Source organism: Diuraphis noxia, unplaced genomic scaffold (genome assembly GCF_037042655.1).
Source record: "Diuraphis noxia isolate RWA-SAM2 unplaced genomic scaffold, SU_Dnox_SAM2 contig0005, whole genome shotgun sequence".
In the NCBI taxonomy this organism is placed as follows: Eukaryota; Metazoa; Arthropoda; class Insecta; order Hemiptera; family Aphididae; genus Diuraphis; species Diuraphis noxia.
Genome location: NW_028301715.1, coordinates 27,310,546 through 27,321,059, shown reverse-complemented (window position 1 = coordinate 27,321,059; position 10,514 = coordinate 27,310,546). Strand labels below are relative to the sequence as shown.

The 10,514-nt window shown below is 30.0% G+C and overlaps 1 protein-coding gene across 7 annotated transcripts; it reads right to left on the bottom strand.

Annotated features, from left to right (window-relative positions):
- Positions 1 to 713: 713 nt before the first annotated feature.
- LOC107163167 (serine/threonine-protein kinase ULK3-like) lies at positions 714 to 7,256 on the bottom strand. 7 transcript variants are annotated; one of them, XM_089229133.1, is made up of 8 exons: positions 7,124 to 7,256; positions 6,670 to 6,850; positions 6,007 to 6,373; positions 5,436 to 5,921; positions 4,692 to 4,862; positions 2,991 to 3,175; positions 2,777 to 2,891; positions 714 to 931 (listed from the first exon to the last, which is right to left on the bottom strand). In XM_089229133.1, the coding sequence occupies exons 2-8, from the start codon at positions 6,757 to 6,759 to the stop codon at positions 729 to 731; spliced, it is 1,617 nt and encodes a 538-aa protein (XP_089085259.1). In that variant the 5' UTR covers positions 6,760 to 6,850; positions 7,124 to 7,256; the 3' UTR covers positions 714 to 728. The 7 variants fall into 7 exon arrangements, 6 of the variants coding, with proteins under 6 accessions (XP_089085259.1, XP_089085258.1, XP_015365926.1 ...); XM_089229132.1 differs by having other exon boundaries at positions 6,946 to 7,251; XM_015510440.2 differs by having other exon boundaries at positions 811 to 920; positions 6,946 to 7,249.
- Positions 7,257 to 10,514: the final 3,258 nt, after the last annotated feature.

Sequence of the window (10,514 nt, the reverse complement as noted above, 5' to 3'; positions counted from 1 at the left end):
AACTATAACTACCTATAGATACCCATTGGCCAACTTTTCATACTTCATAGGTAGGTACCTACAATATCTCTACTTACATAATTAACTAAAATAATACTAAATACCTACTAATTTAAATACTCACTGATGATATTCTTCTTAACTTGTTCGCAGGCTGCATTTGGCCCACGAGCCATAATTTAGAGATTCCTTAACTAGAGTACTAATATCGTTTTTACGCATATTTGAAAAAAAATTCTGTGAAGTTCTGATTTTTAGCATCGAAAACATTAAATATTAAATAGCCATTATTTATAGCTGTGAATAAATCTGTCATTACATAATATTAGAATTATATTACAAATATCATAATTACATACCTATTTACACTTAGCTAATGTTCCACTATGTTCTAGTGATATAAGTACAAGTAATACCATTGACAAATATTTTTTTTCAATTATGTATTGATGTATAAACTTATATAATTTACGTACATATTCATCACTGGCGCAACCAGACATTTAAAGTAGGGTTGCTTAAGCTCCAAGTTTTTTTGTGACTCTATGGGACCTAACACCACTATTTGCCTATATCAAGCACTAAAAAAAAAACAAAAACCATAATTCTGGGTCTGCACAACACAGGACAGTAAAAATTGTTTTTTTACTAATAATAATATATTATATCAATTTATATGTTATTATATTTTATACATGATATATAATAAATTTTATCCACATTTTTTACTATAATATTAAATCTATACAACGGTCTTCTTTCTTTGAGTATTCGTCTAGTATAATATTGAGGTCAAGATTATTAACAATATCTCTCTCTATGTGCAATACAGAAAGATAACCGAAACGATTTCGTGTCATAGATGTTCTAGTCCAGTTTTTGATACAACGCATGGCTGAGAAAGATCGTTCACGCAGCAACTGAAACAGAACTGATTGGTAGTATCAGCCATCAGGGTTACTTTAAGTAAGGAATGAATATTAGGATAGACTTCTTAACCAAAATTTAGTTTTAACTGTATGGCACAGTTGTGTGCTAAAGTAATTTTACAACGTTATGCTTCTATATCAATATAAAACAATGCCTAATAAAATAAATTAATAATTACTTACAACTATAGATGTCTTATTGGATTAAACAATTATTACATTCAATTTATATGTATTTATAAATTGACTTACTTGGTAATGATCAATAAACATCATGCTTTTAATCATATTTAATTTAATGAAATTATCTATTGAATTTGCAAGCTCTAAACTCTCTTTTGAAAACCTTAACTCAAAATGGACTATAATTGCACTCAATACAGCATAATATGCATGAGAACACCAAAATATTATATAATTTTATTATAATAATATAGATTATATTAATAAGTTAGGTACAGACTATTTAAAATAATTTGGCCGTTTCGACATCCTTTATCTACTAACCCCCCCAATAGTTACGCCAGTGATATTCATCCATTATAAAAAAATAGATTAAAACATCAACTTACTGCCTAAAATGTTTTCCACTAACAAGTCTGGGTGTATACATAATTATGTAAACATATGATAATATTATATTTTTTGTTAATCTTTTAAATGATTAACACAAAGAAGTTTCAGATAAAATTTGTATTCATGAAAATCATGATATTAACAAAAAACAAATATATTTTGCAAGATTTTTAGATAAAACTATATATATATATAAAAAAAAAATAATAACATTTTATAAATCTGAACACGTTAATATCACAGTCTAAAATATGCTAGTAAAGTTTCGAAATAGGTGCAGGCAAGCAAAAAGGCAAAAAATAACATTTAGATTCCGTTACAATTCATTGAATTACACAGGAATCTGAAACAAAATATGCATTTTATTTTTTTTACCAATCACATAATACATGCAATTGATATTTTAAATATAATATAACAACCCTAACAAATTACAAAAATAACAAAGAATTTTTAAATGAATTATACATTATGAACATTAATAGACATTGAACATATTTGTAAAATATTAAATAAAATTTGCATCAATTATTTACATTTTTACAATTTAAAATGATTTTCAGTCTTCTTGATAGAAATATTATAACAAAATATTAAGCAAATCTTAAGCTTAAGAAAATGCAACAGTAACTTTTTATAACAACTAAAGGTGTGTTCTAGACTTGAAAAGTAATTTAAATCAACAGTTGTCTGTTAATTATAACCACTTATCACCATATAATTCAATAATTGGTAACAATAAAGTTATAAATTAATACTCTGTTTATTGAAATAAATATGACTATATGAGTCAATTCGCCAAGCAAAAATGTTATGACTATGCAGCAATCAGCTATCAAATTAATAGTTTAATAACATTATGAAAATTATCAACAATTTTCATTAAATGTTGCAATATTCTTCAATTTGAATTTTACTCAATGTTTTGAAAACAACTCATACACCAAAATCTTAAAAATAATTACTGTTGTACCCTCTTAATTCACAGATAGCATTGATTAAATTTAACTAAAATAATTTCAAGTTTGACATACAAACAATGCCAACACATAAAATCAAACATGTGCAACTCATTAACAGGCAATTACCTGCAAATATAGCATCAAACATTATTCAATAAAAAACTATATTTTAATAGTTTAATAAAAACTAATATATATATATAGTGAAGTTCTATTTTTTTTCAGGAGATGAGCTATTTTTACTATTTGTTCTCAGGACTAGTCTGCTAACTACACGGAACAATTTTGGAGACTTCCTATCTATTTTACCTTTGGATATTGGAGAAAATCCATCAGGAACATCAACCAGTTGATCATTAACATTGTCATCCTTAGACTGTAATAGTAACCTAGCATTTTCACACTGACTTGTCCAATCAGTCACCTAAAAAATCAATAAACCATAAATATACTTTAGTTATAATGTAAATATACATACTTTTAACTTCAAAAATAATTTTTAGTGTCCCTAATTTAAACTTGCCTGTTTGATAAGTAAATTATAACGAATACCCGGAGGTTCTTTTTCCAAAAGCTTTTCCAACAAATTCAAACTAATTTTATACTTTTCAACGGCTGCTTCATATTGTCCTTCAACTAAATACATCTGACCAGATAGTGCAATTTCTACAGCATTAGCTAATTGAGGTGTGTTTTGACATAACGATGCTGTAAAAAGCAAAAAATACAATTCAATACTAGATAAAAAAGAACAAAAATACCGTCAATTATATTTATATTGCAGTCATATACACTACACTCACAAATTTTTATTCATTCTGATAAATGCAATAAATATAATATTATGTTTGTTCACTTACCAAATGTATAACTCTTATTGTGTGTTTACAAAATACAAAATATTAAGTTTTAAAGCTATTAAAATAACATTTTTTTTTTAACTATAATTTTTATTTTTACCACCTATACAAATTTCTATGAAATTTTCAAAGACAAGTTGGATAACTTGGGCATGCCTACACTATAAAGTATCAAACATATCATAAAAAAATGCATCTAAAATAACGAAAATAAACAATAAATATGAAAGAAAAAACTTTTAATTGTGTATGATGAAAAAATTTCACAATTTTTATGTGATAATTAATTTAACTAGTTTATAATTTAAAACAAATTAAATAACCTATGATTAAACCTATTACTTACCTAACTATATAATTTTCTGCTTTATAAAATAATATTTTCTTTTTTTTTAAATTTTCAATTTAATATGCAAAACATTTTAAATTTTAATAAAATATACACAAGTGTTCATATAACCAATAATTATGCAGTAATTAAAAGAAAATTGTCCTACTATTAAACTACTACGATTTGTAGTTATTACTTCATTAATAATGACAATTATCTTAAAATCTACGCTTTAATAATAAATTATAATATAACTATTTAAGAGGAAACTACACTCACATGTGTCATCTTCGTCTTACAAGTGCGAAACATAGCAAATTTAATGCTCAGAAGTTCTAATTTAGTTCCGTTAGTTTAAAAAGTAGAGTGAATTGACATCTAATAAAAATTAAAGGTAACATTAATATTTAAGTTATCAAAGAGGCTTTTTATGATATTTTAACTTTAAAGCGAGTTATGAGTATTTTAAAAATTTTCAATAGTTTGTATACTTTAAAATACTTATAACTTGCTTTAAAATTAAAATATAATGAAAAGCATCTGTGACAAACTTCATCAGGCATGTCAAAAACGCGGCCCTTAGCTCAATTTTTGGTAGCCAGTGGATTCCTATATTAATGAACAACAACATAAAATAATAATAGTAATAAAAAAAAAAAAATATTAATTCTGTTTCATAATTATCTTAGATTCTTGGAGAATGGTTTATTCGGTATATAATATTATACTGTCTTATCTCCTAATAAACTGTAAGAATTTATTGAAATACATTTTTTTTTGTACAATTTATATGTGCCCACATAGTAAACTTTTTAATATACTTGTTCCGCTTGATACTTTGAGTTTGACATGCCTGACCTAGATAATGTTACCTTTAATTTTTATAAAAGGTCAATTCACTCTAAATTTTAAACTAACAGAACTAAATTGGGACCGCTAAACATAAACTTTGCTGTTACATACTTGTAAAGCGGAAACAACACATGTGTGTGTGGCGTCCTCTTAATAATTCCTAGTTTAAATATATTTTTACTTAATGTTGGATAACGGTCATCATCATATGATGTTGAAGATTTGTCTGTTTTTTCTTCACTATTTATTTTGATCTTTGAAACATATAAAGTGGCTTTCAATTCTTCAGCACGTTTAGTATACTCATTCAGTTTTATTTGAAATGCTTCTTTTTTAATTTTATCAGGTTCGTCTAAACAAAAATTAAACATGATAAATTCACAACATATAATAATATAGTACATAACATTTAATTTAAAAAATTTACTTTTACAAATCACAGTAAATTAATATTTAATAATAAGGTTTTACACCCACATAAGTGGTTTCTTATAAAAATACACAACATAAATGATTCTGTTAAATTTTTTACTTATGTAAGATTAAAAATATACTATTATTAAATTGTAAAGATGGTTTCCGAACTCTTTGAACCCTCAACCTTAATGAAGTACAAGAAAAATGTAATTTCAAATCTGAATTCAATAAAACAGTAGATTAGTTAAAAAAAACATTTTTTGTTAAGTGTAAAAACTGTTTTGCTATTAGATATTATACTATAATTTTTGTTGTTGTTTAATTTTTAAGTTAGAAATTTAAAAAAAAAATTTAACCATCTCTCCTTTAGTGACTCGTCCTTACTATTGAATGTATGAAAACAATCACTAACCCCAAATATTTATAAGAGATATTTAAACAAAAAATAAATAAATAAGCAATAAGGTAGGTATAATAAACAATAAAATCATACATCTTAAATTCTTACTTTGACAACAAGGAATCAAATATTGTAGACCTGTGCAATATTTACTAAATGCTGCTTTATATTGCTTTTCAGAATCTAGTTTTACTGCTTGGTGAATAGCTTCAAGCCCTTTAGTATATGATTCAGTAGTAGGCAAATGATCTAAGTCTACAAACGGGTGCTTAAAAAAATGGTGATAACTCATACGCTCAGATGGATTGTGTTTAAGTAGACCTAATAATAAATCTTTACACTCTGGACTGACTTGATTAGGTGGTATTTCTATTGGTGAGACTCTTTTAACCTTCTCACATAAGTCTTTAATAGAATCTGAAGCATATGGAGCACGTCCAAATATACATTCATATGCAATCACTCCAACTGACCAAAGATCCGCTTTAACATCATATCGGTTGAGTAGTAACATTTCAGGAGCCATATATAAAGGTGAACCACGAATATTTTCCATTTGAGTTTTTTCACTCATAAAATTTGCTAAACCAAAATCTAGAACCAAAAATGTAGGTAAATGAAAATTATAAAACATTAAAATTGTAATACTATATAAGTATAAATTACTGTGAGTACAAACCTCCAACTTTCAGAGTTAGTTGTGGTGACCTCATTAAGAGTAGATTCTGTGGTTTGAGATCAAGATGACAAACATTATGAGATCTTAAGAACTGTAAAGCTAATGCTAATTGTTGCATGAATTTACGGCATATTTTTTCAGATAGTTTTTTGCGTTGTTTAATAAATGTTGACAAATCACCACCATCACAATGCTCCAAAATAATGTAAATATTTTTACGATCCCATATAAAGTCAATCATTTGAACAATATGTTTATGTTTAAATTTTTTCATCACCCCTATTTCAGTTACTACGGCGTCCTCCGCACTCTTGGACAATTTACTGCGTTCAATAACTTTTATAGCAACCATACTTTTAGGTTTCTCCTGAAATTTAAAACAATAATAATAGTAAGTATTATCAATTTCACAACAGTAAATCAATCACCAAAGTGATACCTATACAGACATATAAATATAAAATAATGTTTCAAGTAGGCACTGAATATATTGGAGTACACTTATCAAACCAAAGATGTGAGAGTAGGTCTTACTTGAAATTCCATTTGATTCTCATTTTAAGACCATATAGACAATGGAATAATTCAAATATGTACTCAACCAGCTTAATCCGTAATCGACCAAGAATCTATTGAAACTTAAAATATATTAAGTATAATTACCTTTACGTGAGCTAGATATACAGTTGACGTGCTTCCTTTTCCAATATTTTTGATTATTTGATAACCCTCAACTTGTGGAAAGGCAGACATTTTACATTTATCTATATGCAGGCATAAAACGTTGTTTAGAAAAACTTTCGTCGCAGTTTATCATCACATAAAACATGATAATTAAATCAATCTAAATACAAACATGTTTACATATTAGTTTATTTTTTATGAAATTCAATGTCACAGCAATTAAACTGATTATCATAACGAGTAATCACGACTCACGCCAGTTAAATCACAGAATAGATTTTATCTATTCTGTGGTTAAATCAACATCATTGAACATAATATAGGTTCAATATTATTTTGATTAAATCAGCGTCATAATGTGACTTCCGAGTGGTCAGTCTACACATCAGATTCTGTCTACAACATACCGGTTGCACCAGTGGCACGTACTTACATAGTTATATTATACGTAACGTTTTACGAGTTACGGCCTTACGGGTAATGACTAAAGTAGAAAACGCCAAACACGACATTCCTCGAATCCTCTCTACATTTCACATTTTCAATGATTACCTACCGTAAATGGCGTAAAAAATGCGCCATAAAATTGATAACGGGAAGGATGCGGTCACCAGGATGTCCAACCTCAACAAAATAAAAGCTACAATTTATGAGAAAAAATTTTCGTTAATCTTATTCCCTTATCCACATTCTTACGTACTCAATTTACTAGTTAAAATTTACATATTGCCATAGTCGCAAGTAGAGGGGGGCTTAGTCTCTAGAATTGCTATAGCCCTCCCTAAATCTTATGATTTTACAACATAATATATTGGAACCACGAACTAAGATATACCTTATAATTTTTAAAAATACAGTAGAAGTAGTAAACTCAAAGTTGAAGTTAAACGTTCGAGTTAACCAAGTTCGACTGTATTAATACATGACATTATTATGAAATTATTATTTTTCAAAAACGTATTTTCCCAATGTCTGTGTAAGTATAAAACTAATACACAAGAAAATTTTGCTACATAGAATATTTGAAAGCAATGGGGCCACAATGTTGTGCCATGAAATTGTAATTTGTAATTCTATTGGGTTTTTTTTAAAAATATTTGGACATATTATAATTTAAAAATATATATATATCATTAGTGTATACTAATGTGGACATATAATATCATATAATATTATAACCTATTGAAAAAAAAAATTTATTCGTATTTTTCGTAATTGTATTGAGTTATTTTGAACATATTGTAAAAAAAATGTATAAAGAAATATAAGAAATATAAGAAACAATTTTTAACCAAACCAACAATTTAATTTTGTTGTCAGTCCCTAAGCCTGTAAAATTGGGAAGAAAAACTGTTAAACTTGTCGAACTCAGCTGATAACTCGAACTTTTAACTTCAACTTTGAGTTTAATACTTTGACTGTATTTTTAAAAAGTGTATTGGGCAAAGACTTATATTTATAAGGGCAAGACATATATATTGCACGGAGCGCAATCATGTTGCGTTTTTTATAGGTAAAAAGGTAAAACGGGCGCAATCGCGCGTGTTACAGCCCAAGAATCAAGATAGTCTATTGGATATTACAATATTATTCATAAGCAATGAGATATGGAAAGGTAGTGTGTTCTATGTAATTATTACATATTCCTATATACTATAATTACAATGAAACTTCAATAGTATAACGAACTTTTCTATATAAACAAATATATAACTAAGTATTTTTGAGTCAAATGGTTTTTTATTTTTATTTTATTAAATTCTATTTACATCAAAACCTCTTTATAACTGATCCTCTATTAAACAGAAAATGTCAATAGTCCCGGTGCAAATAATATATGAAATTTCTACCTCTCTATGACGAAAAACACTTAATAACGGAAAATATTTGATCCTTAATATTTTTAATTGATTTGCACCTATGGACATCAGTGTGTTTTAATATGGAATCCCATGATTGACTTGATATTTAATTCGATAATATAGTTATTATAATAATTATATGCTCACATATCATTATATCTAATGAACTAAATAAAATGTGAAATATTTATAAATAACGGCCAGACAGACACATGGAAATCAGACATCCTCAATGAAACAATTATCATAATAGAAAGAAATATTAAATATCTATATTATACGGTCACGAATTAAGAAATCGGCACGTATACCAACAACAAACGGAACAGTCCACTATAATTGTGGACGGCGACCGCACAAGCCATTTTTGACGCCCGTCGACGAGCACTCGCCGATACAGCACGATTATCACACCTAAGCCCGAGCGCCGTGCTACGCCTCAACACAGACGGGTCAAATATTACCATCGTGATGGGAGCCGTCTTTAAACAGAACGTCAGCGGTCCGCAGTGGCAGTAGCTGGGTTTTTTTTTTTTTTGAAAAAGTTATCTTCGCCGAACAAAAATACAGCACGTACGACAGACAACGGTCAAGCCCAAGGCGCGTGGTCACCGCCGTGGCGCCGCGCCACCGCCCTTCGACAAATCAAATCGCGCTATTGCCGCAGGCTGAGCATGGACCGAAAAATCATGCGATGAACCAGAGCCTGCGAATCGTGCAAACTCGCCAAAGTACAAAAACACACGACGTCCAGCATCACACCAATAAGAGTCACTATTTTGTTACGTTCACATTGACTCGATTGGGCCACTATTACAAGCAAATACAGCAGTACAAACACTACAAACAGTACAAACTAACCGTCGTCGACCTATTCACGAGCTGGTCAGAGGAGTGGCGATCGAGAATAGTCGACCTACGCAGCTGAATAGCATCACCAACGATCGGGGCCGACAGTTCGAGTAGGATCGTATGTTCAAATCACTTTTGATCACCTTTGGCATTCAGCATATTATTCGCATCACCCTCAGGCCGACGGGAAGGTATAATGTTTTCAGCGCATTTGCACGAATCGTCGCAGTGGTCAGTCAAGCTGCCTATAGCAACACAGTCAATAGAACTAGCTTCAGCCTATAATTGGTATACTACGGCCCAGACTCCCAGGCAAGTACTTTCAGCACGCTCATCTCAAGCCACGACCACCCGAGCTGGTAGCTGAGTTCTGAGACTCCATGATATTGCTCCAATACACTCCGGGAACGAATCACGATACTACGATACTCAACGCACTACGTCCGTGATGCCCATCGACTTGAGCAGAGTCAGTAATGTTTTTAAACGGATCGACGCCGTCAGACCATCGCTTCATCCATGTTATGAGTGCCCATTCTTCATACTCGAATTCCGGGAAAAGACGTTCAAGGTGCAATGTGGATTTCCATCGATCGACTCAAACTTGCAGTATTCATCGCACGTAAGGATCCAATTGTCGAACTCGCATACGCAGTCCAATCTGTCGATGTAAAGTCAAGCAGTCCTGCTCTTCCTTCGCGCAGTTTCACCTACATCAAACGCAATTGTACCAATCGAATTTCGCATCGTCCTTTTTGTTGTTTTATTCGGTACTGACCTACGTTACCTGTTCACGCTAACGTCGCTAACAACCGCGCACACCTTTATTTTTTCTTTCGCTACCGAACTCGCGCAAGCACGTCTTTTACACGCAACTCACCTAGGCCATTTCTTGCATCGATTTTGTAATCGCATTTTTGTCAACTAAGTCGATTAAGTTTTTATTCTGGAAACGTTCGATCATCCGTGCAACTTTTTTAATCCACTTACGCACTTCTAACGATCGAAGTTCTCAATCTGTACTCACTACTCACTAACACAATATCGAATCTGTTGTTTATATAATAAAAATCGTTTCAGTCGACACACGTGTGGCCGACACCAGTTTAT